The sequence below is a fragment of the Marmota monax genome, unplaced genomic scaffold, assembly GCF_021218885.2.
Source record: "Marmota monax isolate L192 unplaced genomic scaffold, Marmota_monax_Labrador192_F-V1.1 WCK01_AAM20220418_F8-fsc00193, whole genome shotgun sequence".
Lineage (NCBI taxonomy): Eukaryota > Metazoa > Chordata > Mammalia > Rodentia > Sciuridae > Marmota > Marmota monax.
In genome coordinates, this window is record NW_026695203.1 from 4,608,960 (window position 1) to 4,627,882 (window position 18,923).

General features: G+C 42.4%; 1 protein-coding gene across 18 annotated transcripts in view; it reads right to left on the bottom strand.

Moving 5' to 3' along the window:
- The window catches only part of Kmt2c (lysine methyltransferase 2C), a 275,600-nt gene that overhangs the window by 10,283 nt on the left and 246,394 nt on the right, over positions 1-18,923 (bottom strand). For 15 of the 18 annotated variants that reach the window (XM_046429840.2, XM_046429844.2, XM_046429846.2 and 12 more), the window contains 13 exons: positions 17,901-18,133; positions 12,860-14,560; positions 11,846-12,058; positions 11,058-11,222; positions 9,176-9,317; positions 8,882-9,029; positions 7,289-7,467; positions 7,037-7,173; positions 5,900-6,149; positions 4,629-4,768; positions 3,956-4,063; positions 1,555-2,674; positions 260-396 (listed from right to left, as the gene is read on the bottom strand). In XM_046429840.2, coding sequence (XP_046285796.1) covers positions 260-396; positions 1,555-2,674; positions 3,956-4,063; positions 4,629-4,768; positions 5,900-6,149; positions 7,037-7,173; positions 7,289-7,467; positions 8,882-9,029; positions 9,176-9,317; positions 11,058-11,222; positions 11,846-12,058; positions 12,860-14,560; positions 17,901-18,133 — 4,673 coding nt within the window. The remainder of the gene's footprint in view (positions 1-259; positions 397-1,554; positions 2,675-3,955; positions 4,064-4,628; positions 4,769-5,899; positions 6,150-7,036; positions 7,174-7,288; positions 7,468-8,881; positions 9,030-9,175; positions 9,318-11,057; positions 11,223-11,845; positions 12,059-12,859; positions 14,561-17,900; positions 18,134-18,923) is intronic. The other 3 variants (XM_046429842.2, XM_046429847.2, XM_046429843.2) reach the window with 3 other exon arrangements.

Sequence of the window (18,923 nt, forward strand, 5' to 3'; positions counted from 1 at the left end):
ATGACAGCTGGCATCCTCCACCCTGGCTAGCCCCTGGGCTGGAAGAGACCCTGAGGACTGACCAGAGCTTCTTTGAGGAAAGGGAAATACTGCACTGAGGTCTTCCCTTTATCATTGGTGCCTGTTTTCCTCCAGATACAGGGGTCAACCCACAGGCAAAATCCTGCTCTGAAAAGCACAAATCCTGCCATGGTGTGGTCAGCTGGCTCCACTGAATTAGAAGGCAGTTCCTGTTCTGGACCGTGAGTTAGGTACTCACTGATTCAGCTATCCGTGCCACTGCAGAGACAGTCAGGCCAAACAGGTCTTCTCCTTTCAAGTAGGCAGGGAAGAGCTGGAGCATCTCAGACGTCTTCCTCACACTGGCCACAGGCTCCAAGATCTTATCCCAGACACCTACATGCAGACAGGAAGGCGATTTCTATGACGACCCCACTCTTAGCTAAGCACAAACCAGAGAATGAAGCCCAGTCCCTCACACACAGCAATCTAACAGACCTGTTTACTAAGTGACAGCAATGTAAAGACTTTATGAAATTGGGGAGAAAGTAACGTGACATTATGGATAAAGAGTAAAAGTAAAAAGGTTACTTTAAGATAACTGAGATTCATGAAACTAGCTAATCCACTTTCTTACTGATTAAACAACATACTAGTTTCAAAATGATTAGTCCAATACATAATATCTGTAGATATGTTCCTTTCCCCTCAAATCTAAATTAAAATGTGAAATTGACAATTTTCTTAGGAATATCTTTAGAGCATTTCATACATTTTTAATAAAATGGTCAATTTTTAAAATGCAGCTGTCCAGTGCTTTCTGCATCAATAAAAATGACTTATCAGACTTACCCTGGAGTCAAAATTAAGTGTCTAGTTCCCAGCTCTGAACTTGTATGATATCTGATGCTTCTGTGATGTTGAGAAAACATACACAGTTCACTTCATATATGGTTGCTGCCTTCTAGAAACTGACACTAAGAAGGTCCCCAATGGGACACAGCGGTACACACCTGCAATCCCAGCAACTTAGGAGGCCAAGGCAGGAGGATTGCAAGTTCAAGGTCAGCCTAAGCAACTTAATGAGACCCTGTCTCAAAATAAAAAATAAAAAGGACTGGGGATGTGGTTCAGTGAGCACCAGGACTTTAAAAACCCCCAGTACTTAAAAGAAAGAAGGAAGAGGACCTCCCCCGAAGGTAAATGGCAGGCAACCTTTACCTACAAATTATTCTCAGATTTATTTCACCAACTTTTATGCTCAAATGCATGTTGACTACAAAAGTGCTTAGAAAACTGTATAGCAAATAGCAAGGTATAATACAAGGAAGCCAAGACCTGCATCTGTAAATGAAAACTACTCATCTGCTGTTACATGAACTGAACGTGAGGATACAAAATAGGGCAGGGGATGTGGCCCAGTGGTTGAGTGCCTGAGTTCAATCCCTGGTATCCCACCTCAACCCACCCCACAAAAAATGTTGATGTAAAAAGCATTCATCGGCCTAACATCGAGCCTCTGGCTCTGCAGAGCATGTAGGTGGCAGGCCTGACCTTTCGGTGATGTGTCACTCAGGACGAGGTCCTCATGGCCTTGCTCCACAATCCTGATGACGAACTCTGGGCGCCCGTCCTTCTCCTCAATGGAGCAGAGGTAGCGGCAGCGCCTGTTGGCATAGCGCGTGCTCCAGTACAAGCGGCTGGCCTCGTAGCCCACGGGGAAGAGAGCCTTAGCCGAGTGGAACGCCTGCATCTGCTGGGGAAGCAGCTGACCAATCGTGTGGAAGATGAGGCTCCCAACACGAAAGGTGTGGTCCCGCTCTCCCCGCTGCACGATGCTGGCAATCTGCCGCACCTCGTCGCGTTGAACGTAGACCCTCCTGAAGACTGCAAAGTAACTTAATTCTTGCTCATGGATTCCCTTTGGTTTGTGCATGGGGCAAAGCATAGTTTTGTCCTTAAAAAACATGCATTGTGCTTTAATGGCGCATGTGAAGTGATAAATGTTGGTGCATCGAAATCTGTGACATCCACTGGTGGCACCTGTCTTGTGACAGAAGACACATTTCATCTGTAGGCCTCTCCTCAGAGCTAGCTCCACATTTATTAAGGCACCAGCCTGTGTCTCATAGACCTCTGTGGACCACAGGGCACAATTCAAGTGGACCCACAGGTCCAAGTCAAGGTTGAGCAGCCTCGCAGGCCCGTCTGTCAGCCCATCCCCTTCTCCGTGGCAGAAGCAACACTTCCGACAGTCTCTGGGCACAGGGTCAGGTTTAAGAGAAGTGCCTAATTCCTTCAGAAACTCATCTATCTCATCCTCACATGGTGGTTTAAATGTCCCCTTGGGGATGACAATATGAATGCTCCATTTCTTCCATTTCATTCCTCTCCACTTTTTGTTCAGTGGCCTACAGTCTTCAAACCCACCATGAACAGTCCTGAGTCGAGGTTTCAGCTTGACTGTCACCTTAAGCTCATCGGGTTTGGCTTCTACTTTAGCTGCTTCAAAGGCCGGAGGGAAGGTGATGGGCGGTGAAGGAGGGGGGGAGGTTTCTTCCTGGAGCTGAGGGAGGCAGTGCACACCCAGTGTGGAGATGTTGTTGCTGTACTGGTGAAACACTCTGGATGGCATCGTTCTCGTGGGTGACTGTGGCAACGAAGGAGTGGATTCCTGGCCGTAAGCAGAAGCCATGGAGGAAAAAGAAAAGAGTGACTCACATGCCCTAAAAGTAGTTCTATTTCAGCAAGAAGCCAAGCAGCTGGTTTAACCGGGGTCTGACTTGATGAGAAGATGGGGTACATGAGGTTTCGGGCTTAGTGGAAGCTGGCCGGGTCCTACTGGAGAAATGGAGAAGGGCAGGGCAGCCAGGGTGGTTCTATCTATGCCTTTTTCACAGCTGTCAGTTACAGAATGCTCACTCCTTAAGCCCTCTTGGACATTCCCCTTCCCCATTATAAAAAGCTGGAAAAATCAGTGCCATCAGAAGTTCTAGCTAATTTAATTGGTACAACACAACAGTGTCATGTGGCAATGTCATTTGGCAAGAGTTTAACTCCACTCCTGTCCACTATTCTCAGGTGGAATTAACGGGGAAGAGGCTCTCTGCCAAAGAGCAGATCCTGCCCAGGTGTCTAGGCTCCTCACTTGGACCAGCTGCTCAGAGCTGGGCCAGGCTGCCACAAAGTAATGAACACCAAAACCACACAGTCCTTCTGCTCACATGCCACATCCTAAACGGTAACTGAAAAGAGCCAGGCCTCATCCAGGATCCCAAAGTGGGCAGCTACTGCACACCAGCCTAAGAAACTACCTGGTGACAACCTCCTCACCTAGGCTGAGGTGTTTAAAGTCCAGATTTACTTGTCAGATGGCTTGGATTTTATTATAGTGAGGACTATTGCCTGTTAGCAAGAAGCCTCTTCAGCACGTTCTCCTGTGAAAGCCATGACTAGCAGTCTTGCTTACGGGATAAAATTTCTTTCAAAACATATAATTAACAATATCACTTGCATCAACTACATACCCAGACTACTTACATCAAGTAAAACAACTTGGCGTGAGCCAAATGCTTTCTCACAGTACATGAATAGACTTAAGTTTTATTTTTTAACAAATTTTCCTATTGAGGTAATATTAATAAAAGTATTTTTAAATGTTAATTAAGACTTAAAAATCTGTAATTTGCAGAGATTCGTAATTTGTAAGGATCAAGATTTCAGTATTAGTTTCTACTTAGTTCTGAACTTTGAGAACGTAGACTCATCTGCCCACTCCCTCACTGCATGTGGAAGAGCAGCAAAGGCAAGGCTGCCTCTTTCAGTGAGCGGCCACCAGGACCCTCACTCAGAGCTCTGCAAGGCAGGGACACATCTGTTCTACTCACTATTATATACTTGGAACACACAAAACCACTCACTACATATTGTTTAGCAGAGATTGCACTAACATTACCTTGTTTTCTGAGTTTTTTGCTTGTGCAGTTGTTGAATAAAGAATAAAGCAATTATTACTACAAAAGACGATGTCCTTCTCCATTCTCTTGGTGCTATCTCGAGAATCCTGAAAAGTAGAGAGAAATGTGTGTGTGTGGGGGGCGTCTCAACAAGTCAAAACTTAATAAAATCCTCTTAATAAAAAGAGGACATAGGGCTGGGGCATAACTCAGTGGTAGAGCGCTCGCCTCACATGTGAGAGGTAGTGGCGTAGATCCTCAGCACCACATAAAAATAAAATAAAGTTGTTGTGTCCATCTACAACTAAAAATATATATATAAAAGAGGTTCTACATGTTGACTGTGATTTTTACATTATGTTAAAAAGTTTCTTGATCTTAAAAATAAGGTGACCATCTCCCAATCTTTAGCATATAATTATATTCTCCTAGAAATGTGCAAACTATATCATCCCTATTTCATTCACTATCAGAACTGTGGTCCTTATCACAAACAACTTGGCAGTTTGCTGGAGCTGCCTGGCTTGAAGCCCTGAGGACAACATACTCATGTCACCCCAGGAACGTGTCCCACTGTACAGTGGGACGGGGCCCCTCCCAGGTGGAAGAGCAGTCAGTGCCACTGACACCTCCAGGGGTGGGGGTTGGGGGTGGAGATAGAAGGCACAGTACCTTGTTCATGAAGGCCACGTCTTTGAAAGATTTCCGCACACCACTTCCAAGGATAACCACTTTGCAGTGACAGCACCACTGTGGTCTGAGTGCTGTGCTTTCTGCAATACCATGACCAGAGTCTTTATATCCAGACAGACCTAGAGGCAACCAACTTTTGTTAGTAATTAAAACTGACCAGTGACATAAGGCATCAGATTACACTGTACTGACCTTGGTTCAACTTACTTTATATTCTTTGATAAAAAATAATGTGACTGGAGTACAAATAAAGAAACACGTTTATTCTCAAACAACTGGGGAAACAATGCTAGCATGAAACAATAACAAAACTAAGTCACCAAGATATATTAGTATTCAATCAAGGCACTCAGTGAGTGGAGGAGGAAGAGATTTCTGTCGTTTGAGGTCAAGGTGCCACTAAAACATTTCATGAACAATAAGGAGAAATGTGCAGAGGAAATTTAAATAAGCATGACTTGGAGCATCAGAAAGAAAGAAAGCAAAGACCCAAGACCAAGTTAAAATATAAGTTCAGGATTTGGAGTCTACTCAGAACATCTCTGGGATGGGGGAGGTGGATGGGAGATGACAGAAAGAGCCAGGAAAAACACGGGTGACAGAAGCAGCTCCCAGCTAAGAGTTCCAAACTGCAGCATGGATGCTCTCAAAAAGACTTTAAAGATGAGAACTGAGGAGCTACTAGATTCCAGAAGGGTAACAACAGAAAAAGATCCCAAGGAAACTGGCGAGCAGGGAGACATGACAAAGTAGGCTGGTCCCAGCATGGCCTGAGGCAGGAGTGTGGTTTTTCAGTGATGGGCAGGGATGTCCCTCTGGGAAGAGGGTGGTCCTGCAAGGGCAGTGTAGATGCAGACAAGGGGAAGAGAGAAGGAAGAGGAGAAGACAAGCAACACACGCCAGACCGGCAGCCTTATCAGCACCACTTGGAGAAGGCAGTCAGTGGCACAGGTTTCAGGGACATGAAGAACAGAAGCTGCTTAAGGGTGAGCAAGTCAGAGGCTTCTTCCAACAGCCTGCAGACAGCTACACTCAACACTCCCTGGTTGACAGCAAGACACCACACACCACAGCACAAATGGCTGCACCACACTACAGAAAACAGACCGCCCAGCAAAGCTAATTAACCAAGGACTCACACCAGCACGGTGCCTGTTACTTGTTGAAAATAAAATTGAGACTTTAAAAAGAATAAGCTTAATTTTGAGTCAAGAATGGATTTGGGATTAACAAAAAGCTCACTAGCTCACCATTGCTTGTTGGAGGAAATGGTACATTAGGCTGCTTCAGCCGGTAAGAGCTGGCTAATCTGGGAGGGTGTGCAGATCCTGGTGGAGGCCCACGAAGAAGTAAATGCTGTCGATACTCCAAACCTGGGTTTATTCTGTGGCTACTGACCAAACCCATGGATGGAACATCTGGAGCATTACTAACCTCATAGCTGTTAGGAATTCGGACGTGAAGAAGGTCGGAAAACGCAGCCACAACACTGCTAATGTTCTAAAACAAAACGCAAAGCCCGTGTTAGTCACCCAGAAGGCTACAGCGCACCACCACTCTGAAGAGAAACACACTTAGGGTGGATGCTGTCCGCCTGGTGCGTAAAGGGCAAGGAAATCCAACAATTTTTATTTAGACTTGAGAGTCCTGGGGAGGTGACAGGACATGTTTTAATGGACCAATATACAAGTGAAGTCTTCATCAACAGAGACCCTCAGGAGGAGATTTCAACTAACACGAGCAACTTGGGAGCACATTAAGCCATTTAGCTCTCTTAATACCTGAAAGGTATAAAGACCTGAGCATAAGGGATAAGCTGACCTTTTTCAAAAGTTTTCAGAGCAAGCTCATATCACAGGGTGACCAGTCAGCTCTGGCCAAAAGTGTGAAACGGTCCACAAGAATGCTATTCTGTTAACGACCAAAATATTGTGATACAGCATTATGAGCTTGGTCTCCAATAAAATGTCTCTGCAGGATTCAGTTTATAAAGATTTAAAAATCCTCAGCAACTCACTAGTATTTGACATAGCAGCTGCTACCTAAAAAAGACTTTTCTACTACTTATGCAAAACTTTTTTTTGCTGATAACATTCTTTATTGATCGTTAGTTTTCTGCAGCCTTAAGTTTTGAAAAGGTGCCTCTCTAAATGTACATATCTTTTAATAGGAACTGTGGACTCCAACATCCCTTTCTGCCTTGACTTTGGTTAAGATCAATCTCCTGCTAATGCCAGTGCTCAAAAGCAGCCTAGAGGTCTAAATGCCCATTCACCCTACCCTCAACTTCATCTTTTGTTCTCGATGACTGTGCAATTTATGTAAGCCACCAATATCTTCAATAACGGGACATACTCCATGGCATTAAGAAGTCATTTCATCTTTACCTCAGCAGCTGTAGGATGCAGGGTAATTGCTACAGATATGAGACCGGATCTGGGACCATTTGGGGATGAACCAAAAGGTGATGTAAAAAATAAAGTGCCTGGCTCAGTTTTGATGTCATTCCTTTTTGATTCTGAACCTTGAAAGAAGTGGAGGTAGGGGAGAGAAAGACACGTTAATGACTCTTCAAGGTCAAAATATGATAATAGTAAACCAGCGGGAAATGAAGAGGTAATGAGGCCAAGTGGTCTTACTTTTCACAGCTGTGCTAGGAAGAATCGGAATGATGGGGGATGGCACTGGCTCTGGAGGCTCCTCCTTGACCAGTGACAGATCTGGATACCTGCTCACTTCCACTCCAACCACACTCTCAGGAGAGGACGAGGGAACGAAGCTCTCAGGAGTGTCCCGATCACCACAGTGATCCTGTATCCTGGAAGAGGAGCACACACACATCATGGCGTGCAAACCCACCACAGGGCCTTCTCAAGCCAACTCCATGTATCCCACAACAAGGATGCTCTCTGAGTGATCAATGGCAATAACATAAGCAGCAAATCAATCGCTCAAGGTCAAACAAGGACTCTCTTGGGAAAAATATAAAAAGGTTTAGCTATGAAATAGTGTAAACAGCTGTGTTTCCTTCTGACCAAAGCTTTAGTATCAAAGTTTAAAGACTTGCCAAAGAGGAAGATGAATACTAACACCTCTGCAAAACTCCAGGTCACTGAGACTAAGCCTCCTGTTACTTGAATAGGAAGGAGCAGTCCATGCACACATTCAGCATCAGAGCTGCAAGCCAACAGACAGTGGCTGTGAAAATAGCCATCTTGCTGCTGCTGCTGCTTACAGTGGCAAGAGGGGAGAAAACCTGGGTGCTGTGGCTTCACAGATACTTCTTTTTCTTAACTGACAAAGTAAGGTGAAAAAAGAAGAAAGTGGTCCCTCCTGTCTAGTCTAGGACCTGGGTCCACCAGGGAAATGGTGAAGTCCCAGACTAACAGCTGCAGACTATTCCTGGGACTGCTGTCTGTCTCCCACGCCTCCCGCTCATGCTGACGGAGACCTGAGAAAGGCTTCTGGACAGCGTCCTATGAAGTCCAGGGTTGGAGCAGACACTGTACTGGGTCACCAAACACCATGCCCAGCAAGCTGCTGTTCACAGCCCATGAAAAGAGCAATGATGCCTACTCTCGGCAGTGAGGTACAAGAGAAAGAAGACCTGGACTCTGAACCAACAAGTTGCTCTTTTCTTTGGTCCAGTTTTCTCATTAGTAAAGTAAGAGACTGAGAGTCAGTGGATGTCTCATCAAATAGAAGTTATCATGCCAGATTTTCCAAGGAAAAGATAAAAACTTGAAGTATATCTCAACTCCTTGGAACTAACTAGTTGGGTGCTGATTAACTACTATGGGAACCTGATTCTCCCCAATCACAATCCTGGAGCCAAAGAACTAACACAAACTGGTGACAAGTCTGCACAGCAGCACTCTAGTATCTGCAGGTGCTTATCTCTCCTTCAGACACCCATGAGCGTCAGTGCACCCAGCACATGACCCTCACAGCCTGCAGAGGACGGTGATCTTTGAAATCCTTCCCATGAAGGTCTTTCATTGTTTTAATGTCTGTTCAATTATCATTTGTTGAATTCTCTAAATTATGCAAGATTTTTAAAATACATAATATAAGTATATCTGGTAGTAACAATGTCTTATAAAATTAATAAGCTCAAGAATATTACTCAAATTTTATCCGTCCAATGTTTTTATATACTATTTCTTTACACATTATGCTCAATACATAAGAAAAAGAAATATCAACAATTTAAGAAAAAAATTCACTTGTACCTTAATTCTTCCTGATTATTGTGAGGTGGTGTTGGGAGAGATGCTGGAACATCGACTGTCTTTGGGCCTTGAGCAAGAGCTCTGGCCAGCAAGTCGTCCTGGGGCCGGAAGGGCAGTGGAAACGGCTTCGGTCCTAGAGCTTTGGTAACTGCAAAAGCCAACATACAAAACCATAAGTACATCTAGTCAAAGTTGATAAGCAGACAGCACTGGACAGTACTACTGTCACTGTACCAGACACAGCTGGTAAAGGTACGCTATTCATAGGTATAAAACGTGGAGGCACAATCGTACCTTCATGGCTCACCAACACTCCAGCTTTTCCAGCAAGTTCTTCAGTTGTTGCAAAACCATTTGCCATCTTCTGACAAGCCATAGGAGGTGGTGTAGGAGGAAGAGAGGCAGGGGGTGTTGGAGGATTACTTAAATTATTCTGCTGCAGGAGACCAAAAAATTTTAAATTATATGCTACTGAGCAAATATGCAATGAGCTTGCTAATACCTAGTTCTGTGAATTTTTAGCAAATAGAAGCAAGGCTACAAAAATGTACTCAAGTTGCATCTTCATTTCCAAATGCACACCAGGAAGAAAAATATACATATAAAGCTAGAAGGGGTTTTGCAGAACTACTACTTATGATTTTGTGGATACATTATGATCCATTTGCTTATTGGACCTGGAGCTTGAGGACTTAGCTTTGCAATGAAGAAGCAAATTTCCATTAGGTCTGAGACTATTATATGCTACTCCTTTTCAGATTTCATGGTTATAAATTAGTAAAAGACAGCTTTAAAACTCTAATAAATTGTAATAAGTTTTAAAAATTTATTTTATTAAATTCTCATAAAGATATGCCCTAGTTCTATGAAAAACTGAAGAATTTGTAATCCTAAACTTTAAATGCAACTTAAGATCTGATTGTTCAAGATCTCGTAAAAAAAGGCAAAAGGAGTAACAAAGTGCTATAAGGACCAAATATATCAACAGGTTCCTTTTCAAACATCTCTCCCAGTTTAATATTTTCCACCAACTTGCCACTTATTGTTTATCATCTCAAGGAATGTTGGAATCTACCATAATGCCATGCAAATCAAAAGTAGAGTGGAATTATAAATCTTGCAAAGATATGGGATTTCACTAAGTTCATGAAGTAACGGTGATAAACATCTTGCACTGAGAGGGTTTGTAACTGAAGAACAGCCCACATGGACAGAAGAGGGAGCATGAGAGAAGTTTTCAAATATTACAGTCAGAAGAGAAGACCTCAGGAAAATACTCTCAAACACTTTGCAAAAATGATCTTTTTAAATAAGTCAGATATGAATTGAAGGTGTGTGTGAGATGCCATTATGAAACTGTTAGAAAAGCAATACCAAAAGATAAACTGATTTGGTTTTATAGTATTTTAATAGCCTAGCAACTAGTGTCAAAATTATCAGATAAAATGTATTTAGAACTTTTTAATTTCATTTTTCAAGGTAAAAGGCTAACCTTTTTTTTTTTTTTTTCCCTTTTATTAAGTACTAGGGATTGAAACCATAGGTGCTTTACCACTGAGCTATATCCCCAATCCTTTTTATTTTTGAGACAGGGCCTCACTAAGTGCTCAGGGTCTCACTAAGCTGCTGAGGCTGGCCTTGAATTTGTGATTCTCCCGCCTCAGCCTCCTGAGTTGCTGGCATTACAGGTGTGTACCACCAAACCTGACCATAACCACTTTTTAAAAATCCCAGTATTTACTAGGTATTTGAATTCATTTTATAAGATAATAAAGGTTATAAGGAACCTGTATTTCCCTTACCATGGAAACTTTTAAAATTTGTATTCTTACCTACAGAAAATATCTTTTTTGGGGGGCTGGGGGTGGGAAGGAATCTGGTTCATTCAAAGCTGGCCCCAAAGAAGACCAAGGAGTTAGCTCCAAGAGCTCTAACTTCAGGGGATTCAGAGGACTCTTATGGGAAGGTACAGGAGGCAGTGAGCCCTGGAGAAACTTTCAAGTATTCATGTGAGAACTACCTCACCAGGTAAAATTCTTATCTGTTGGCTGTTTTTACGTTTTTGGGATACCTAGAAGCTTAGATGTAAACTAGGTGCAAAACCAAGACACACTCCACCAACTGTGATAAGGCATCCAAAGATGAAGCAAGGCAACACCCTGGTGAAGAAACATACCTTGTAGATCAACTGAGAATAGTAGTCCGAAACCCCTTCAAGGGTGGCACTGCCAAAAGTTCCTAGAAGTCGATTCCCACTATTAAATTGGCCACTGCCATAAGGAAGAAAGTGCGCAAAGTTCACTCCAATGATCGGTTCCATTAGAGGGAGCAGAGAGAGCTGCTATTAAAAAACACATTTAAGAGTAATGTACACGATAAGCAAAACTGAGTGTTCCTCAACTTCCTAAGACCCGAAGCAATTTAGGCAAATAAGATGTGAGAAAAATGAGACTTAGAATTTTGAAGTATCAAAATGTTGGAGAGAGAAATAATGAGCTCCAAAATAAGCTCTGTTCCCATCTGTCCTAAAATGATGTTACCAAGGTGTCTCAAGAAATACAGGTTCCTCCCCTTTGCTCGGCAAGAAATCAGGCCTGAGCTGAGGCTAGGCACCAGCAGCAGCAGTCAGGAGCCATCTCCCTGCTCTGTAACCACCATAGATGCGGAAGAGTAGAGTTTAGATGAGCAGAGTCCTGTGGCTGCAGTCACAAGAAGTGAGGACAGTTTTTCCTGGTGCCAAGGCTGCTCCTGACTTAACTGATCTGTCTACTGTGCTGTGAATTTCAGGGGCCAAGACGATAAGGTGCAATATTGGGTTTCTAGTCCAGGTGTCCTTTATCCTTGTAGCTCTCTACTTTAATTTGGAAATCATCAAAATAAAGAGAAAGCTGGATTTCACAGGCTGAAAAGCACTTGCGCTCTCACTTCCTCCAAGTTTTAAGGTGGCTGCTCTGAAAGACTCACCTGTTTCAGATGGGTGAAGGAGTCGGAGTTGGAGTACATGGTCTGCTTCTCCTCTTCATCCTTTTTCCTTTTCTTTGAGCGAGGTGCCGCCTTCTCCCCAGTCCTCTGAGTCCGTTTGCTTCGCTGTTTCTTGATTTCACTTCCTCCATCTGTTTTTGGCAACTGGTTGTTGCCACATCCAAAATCACCTTGCATCTGAGCCCCCAAAGTTTGCTAATGTAATTGGAAAGTTAAAAGTAAGTGAACTATCAACACGTTTGAGTCTTAGTTTATGCCCGACCTGTTCAAATCTATGGATCTTATTCCTAACACAGTACCAAAATCTAGGGAGGGAAGACATATAGTGGTGCCAAAGGTTTTGACTGTTTTCTGAAAATATCATTCCCTCTTTTTCAGGCATTATTCTCAAAGGTGAAAACAACCAGTTGCAGAGCTTGATGTCATATTTGCAATTAAGCTCTTCTTACAAATGAAAAACAAAAGCAAATCCAATGTTGATAACTTCAAACAAGTAGAATACTGATAGTGAGAAAACCACAACGAAACACTGTCGACATGTAAGATGATAGTTGTACAATATTAATTAGTGATGACAACATGGTTTCCAGAGGGGGTGATCCCTGAGCATTTGAGGACATTAACAGGGTTACAAGAGCCATCTTCCACATTTTAAAGAGGTTAATGGAAATTACATGCTTATTTAAAATACAGGCACATTTATCTCCTTTCTTTAGTTAGATCAGCTCAGTGTGGTAACCAGCAGAAAGACATGTTATGCATGAAACTGCAAGCCATGTCCTTTTTTTAAAAAAATAGTAAACAAAATATTACTTATTATTATTTATAGGTTAAGTAGAAACACAGATTCCATGGAGATAGAAACAACAAAATATACAGTGGGTCTTTAGAGTTAAAAGGTTGCAGAACCATATTGAAAATGATAAGCCATTGGAATCTGGGATAGGTATAATTTAAAACAAAACAAAAGTAGTAGTTTTCATGATTCACACTTACCAATCCTTCCACTGGGTTCTGTGTGTCTACCAGTTTGTTATCCTTTGCACTGTTGTCTTCTGAACAGAAACTGCTCTCTGATCTCTGACTTAAAAGGGAAGAAGATTTTTTATTTTTCAACAAGTGTTTTAGAAGTTCATTCCCTGACTCTCCTTTGGTAACATGGACTCCAGCCAAATGGGGAGGACTCTGCACCAAGGAGACAGGACCAGCTGCAGTGTCTGCTTCCTTGCTACCAGTTTGCTCCTCCAATTTAGTGTCCTCTTGACCCGGGCATGGCTCTGATTCAGCTTTTTCCAGTTTCACTTCTTCACTTTTGGCAGGGGTTTCTATGGAGAGCTCATCCACCTCCGAATTTGCATAAGTCTGTGGGTTTGGAGCTCCTTGTGAGAAATCATTACTGGGAAGTCTGTTTTCCAACTCTGCACATGGCTGGGCTGATGCCACACTGGCAGGTGAAGGGCCACCTGGCTGCCCTGTCTCCTCTCCCTGCTGAGGACGCTCACCAGGTGTGCTTGCCGAGGGAGTGGAGGCAGTTTCTGAGATGCCTGGTGTTGGGGGAGCAGTCGTATCTGAGTGAGGAGTTGATGGTGCTTTGGTGGATTCTGCATCATCGTCTTTCTTCTTCTTCCTTGTTCTGCGCTTCTTCCCTTTTTCTTCTGGGATTATATCAGAGTACAGCTGAATGAGAGACTGAGTTGATCCCGGATAACTCTGTCCATGGGTTACGGTAGGGTCTGGGCCACAGGGGAGGCCGCTGTTTGCTACTGGAGGTGTTACTGGTAAAGAAGGGGTGAATGGGGGCCTCAATGGGGACTGCTGGAAGGTGGTTCCAGAAAGACTTCCATGCCCCTGCTTAACAGAATGGAAGCTGGGGCTTCCACTAGGAACAGACGGTGAATCAGGAACAAATGAGGGAGGTACCACCTGTCTTCGTTCATTGGTTTGAGTAAAATTTTGGGTGGGGGGTGAATTCACAGATCTGTGTTGTACATTCTGCTGCTGTAAAACCTGCCCCATCTGCTGTTGGTGTTGTGGAGACTGCTGAAGGGGTCGTGGAGGCTGCATAAAATCGCAAGGATGGTCAGAACCATAGAATGGAACCTGGTTCACAGATGTCCTGCAGGCCAGCTCAGAGCCCATCAGGCCATGCTGCTCCATTTCCATCCTCTGCTGCAAAGCTCTCTGTCTGTCTACTTCTTGCATCAGCTGGATTCTTTGTCTTTCCTGCTGTTCTCGTAAACGTTCCTTCCGCTCCCGTTCTTGAAAACTTTCACTGAAAGGGTTGTTATCATCAAATTCGACTCGTGGTGGTGGCCCACTCTGTGGGTTTGCATTGGACACTGTACCTGGGGCTGATGTGCAAGGTTTCATTGGTATTTGGGCAATTGGGGGCTGAATCCGAGGAGGATTGAGGGGCAGGTGAGCAGGAGCATTGGTAGGTTGCCAGCCAGGTAGACTGGGCATTCGAGCAGGGCTAGCGTGGCCAGGGATGACCGCTGTGTGCTGCTGGTGCTGCAGCTGCTGCGGCACTATGGGGAAGTTAGGTTGGCTCATGGAGGGTGGAGTGGCACCTGGAACCAGGGGTGGTTGGGGCTGGACACCAGGCATTAGGATGGGGGGTCCCAGTGCACACTGCTGCTGCTGCTTGATCCGATAATCTTCAATCAACTCAGCATGCTCTTTCTGTTGTTTACGAATCTGAAATAAGTATTAAGTAAGTTATATATCATTTAAACTACCCATTGAAAAGATAAAACAATGCACACAGTTATACAGGAAGCAGCTAATTTATAAGGCCTTAGAAATTACACAAATATATAAGGTCAGAATAACTGAGATTTAACTCGAATTTAAATTTTTAAAACATTTTTTTAGTTGTAGCTGGACATAATACTTTTATTTTATTTATTTTTATGTGGTGCTGAGGATCAAACTCAATGCCTTTCATGTGCTAGGCGAGTGCTCTACCACTAAGCCACAACCCCAGCACCTCAAATTTTAATTTTTTAAACATTAAAATTTTGCTTCTTAAATATGCAAAATAGTACATTTTAAACAAAATGAACTACTAGCATGTATGCCACGCTCCTCCCTGAGATGTAGGAAGACTGTAGGCATGCCCTAGCTCTCTCCTTTTACCTCGACCCTTGAATGCAAAATAGGTCATCAATATGTCTATTATAGCCACCTATGAAAATTCAGACAGGGTTCTTGCAATTGCCATGTTTGCTCACCAGAAATGCAGCCTCAACCTGCGCACCAATGTTCCCGTCTGTACGTGAAGGGCACATAACACAACTTAACTTCGTTAAGTTGGACTAAGTGATCTTCCTTGAGTGGACTGCTCAAGGCAGCCACTCAATGAAAGAGACCATGCTAGCTCTTTGTACATAAAACAAAATTTAAAAAAAACCTCCAAACAATACCCTATCCAAAAACTAGATTTATAACATTCTTTGTATTTGATGGATACCATACTCAAAATCATAATTTTTGAAACCTATACAAGCTCTGAGATAATATTGTCAATTGTTTCTAATCAGGCTCTAAGTAATGACTAATGTCAATTCAATCAGTCCAAAAATGTTTGTGCCTCAATGCGCCAAGTACTAGGACAAAATATCAAATAGTAGTCCATCTTTCTGTGGACCTTGCCATGAGGAAGGTAGGGAAAGAAGGAATGCAAAATATTGTTATGTATCTTTCAAAATCACTTGATTTTCAATAAATATTATACTGATATACTGAACAAGGCTGAACATGATGAGATGCCAGGGTGCTTCCCAAGTGCTCCTAACAGTAGTTTTTCAACTTTCAATTTCTTATGTTTCCCAGCCAGACCAACGTCTTCTATAAATAAGGGTGTTTGGTCTTTTCTCTAGTAGCTGTGTGACTTCTCATTTCTTGTCCTTGTCTTTTCTACCCAGTTTACCAGTGAGAACTGAGGCACTGCACTTCACTGATGGCAGTGAGGTACACAGCACCTGAAACAGCATCTACCCTAGGATGATTTCTATGCACATAAACACATGTCTTTCCTCTGGCATTTCTGACTACTTTTAAAAACTTTACTATCAACCACCTTTGTTACCTTTGTTTCTGAGATCAGGCTGGATCATAGGCAACTATGTTGTAACAATGTGTCTCACTTTTCAAATTAAGTGGAGTATTAGCTTCTATAGAGGATCTGATCAATGGGGATATGTGCAAAAACTAGGCCCTTGACAAAAACATCTCATACAGATACAGCAAAGTCAGTAAAAGTGCTAAATATACTTAATTATGAAATGATCTACTTTTAAAAGAACATTTACCTACACTAAATATTTAAGTTTAAAATGTAAAAAGAAAAGAAGCTTCTCATTTTATAATGGTTCTAGTTTTAAACTATAGCAATATTATAATCACCTGCCACTGGTATATTATTTTGGTAGCTATGGCTTGCAGGGGAGACTGGAGTCCAAAGCCATAATCAAATAGTTAGCTACCTGCAATACATCACCGGAAACTGGACTGACTCAGCAGTTCTCATCAGGAAAATGTGCCAGTATTATTTCCAGAAGTAGAAAACAGGGCTGAACGTGATGAGATGCCAGGGTATTTCCCAAGTGCTCCTAACACAGCAGCATTCCAACTCTGCTGAGTCAGTATACTCTGCCCCCTTCTAGCACTAACACACCTGGCTTTCTTTAAAATTGTAATGTAAACATTATGATTGACAAATTAGAGGCAGAGTTTAATCATTGGTGTATAAATCTAAGAACTTTAACACATATGGAATTAACATCACCATCATCACAATCAAGACGGAGACGCAATCCATGACTCCTGAAAACTCCATTATGCCACTTATTTATATCATATACTCTTCCATCCCTCACCCATGGCCATCGTTCGGCTATTATTCATCTTTATAATTCTATAATTTCAAGAAAGTAATGCAATTATAACCAGTACATAAACCTTTTGGGATTTCCTCAGCATAATGCTCTTGAGATTCAAGTTGACTGCATCTATCAGAAGCTCAATGTTATCATTGTGTGGTATTCCACTGTATGGGGTACCGCACTTTAACCTTTCATCTTTGGGGTGGGGGTCATTTTTCTGAGATGTGGGTCTTTCTATGTTGCTCACACTGGTCTTGAACTCATAGGCTCAAGAGATGCTCCTACCTCAGCCACCTGAGTGGTGGGAGCTAAACAGGTACCAATGTGACCAGCCAATCATTCCAGTTTTCAATGAATATAAATATTCATATAGAGGTTTTTGTGCAAACCTAAGGGTTTTTTTTTTTTTTGGGGGGGGGGTTTGGGTAAATACCTAGGTGTGTGCTCTAAAATCACTGTGAATACTTTGTTTTAAAGCGAATTTTCCTTTTCAGTATAATTATTCAGTTTTAACATCTTAAGGTCAACGCCTACAGAAAGCATACTTCTCATCCCTAATTCTACTTCCATCTAGAATCTCCCTGTGAACCATGTTCTCAAAAAAGTCACACGCTGTAGCCAGGAACATGGCATAGCTTGTGATCCCAGAAACTGAGAAGTCAAGGCAGGAGGATCCAAGTTCAAGGCCAGCCTCAGCAACTTATCATGAACCTGTCTCAAAATAAAAATAAAGAAGGGCTGCAGGTATAGCTCAGTAGTAAAGCACCCTTGAGTTAAATATCCACTAACAACCCCACCAAACACACACACACCAAAGACTCTTAGATGACACAGGAGCGTAGAGTGATTTCTTAGTGCAGAGGAAATAATGGAATTTCTTTGAAGATTCTAGGGTTGCTAAAAATATAAAAATAGTTCTTCTAAATCGGAACTATGAAAACTGATCTCTCCATGGCAGTTAGTACCTATGTGCTCGGATGGCCACTCTCAGGAGAGGACTGGGGCTGTTATGGCTGTGGTTAATAAGCAGTGCCCAGGCAATGTACTTACACATGACATTTAATACCAACCAGGACCCTGCGCTCCCAGTGAGCCACACATCACATATCACTCTGGTGCTGAGGGCTTCCATCCAACAACCTATCTGTTACCTGCTCCAGCTGCTTCTGAACCATGCTTTGCTGCTCAGTAACGTGCTTGAGCTGCTCTGCATCCTCTTCTGGGAATTCTCGCCCTGCCTTCTTGGCAGTGCGCTGTTTAGCTGAAAGGGCCTTCTTAGATTTTCTATGTGCACCAATTTGTTCTTCAAGATACTTCTGCTGCATCTGAAGAAGCTGCTGGGTCTCCTGAAGCCATTCTTCATACTGTTTACGTTGTGAGTCATCTGAGGGAAAAATAAAAAATTCATCTGTGTTTATTTTCTAAAGGGCCCGAGATTATCATCAAGAGTTACACAAATCTATTTTGTAAGGAAATACAGTTTCATCATGATCATTTAATAGAAAATTTGAAAACAGGATTCTAAATATTAGACTATTATGTAATTATAAAGTAGAAGAGTTTAGAAATACATTTAATGAAGGAAACCAAAAAGTACATACTTAGGACACTGGTTAAGTTAATACTTATAAATACTACAAAACACAATCGTAGAAATGAAATGCTTTCTACCTACAAGACTATCAAATGATCTAACCCAAAAGTCAAACAATAAGTTATATGTTTATGAATTCAACTTTACCAATTTTGAAGAGACAAAGTAAGTCTGTCCTATTAAGGTCCAGAGAATGGACCAGGTAATCATTTCCCATTAAATTTCCCTTAATTTATAAAGCTTGCCCTCTTCCTTACTAGTGAAAAAAATAAACAAAACCGGGGTGGCGGGGGGATTCATAATATTGGATCCAATGTGAAGGACCAATGTGAAACCTACTTTTTATAAAGGACATCCATAAATTGAAAACACTGGTAATTTGTTTTATTGATTTTGTAACTTACATTTCTATAAATAAGGGGAGGGAACAGTTAAGCAAGTAAAATCTTTTCTACTCCTAGGATTGTGGCTGTATCTCCCCAGACAGTCACTTCTCTTCCTCTTGCACCAACACTCCCCTCCTCACTTTCTAAGGGCACTTTACTCCATTGATGCCAACCCCCCCCCCCCCAAAAAAAAA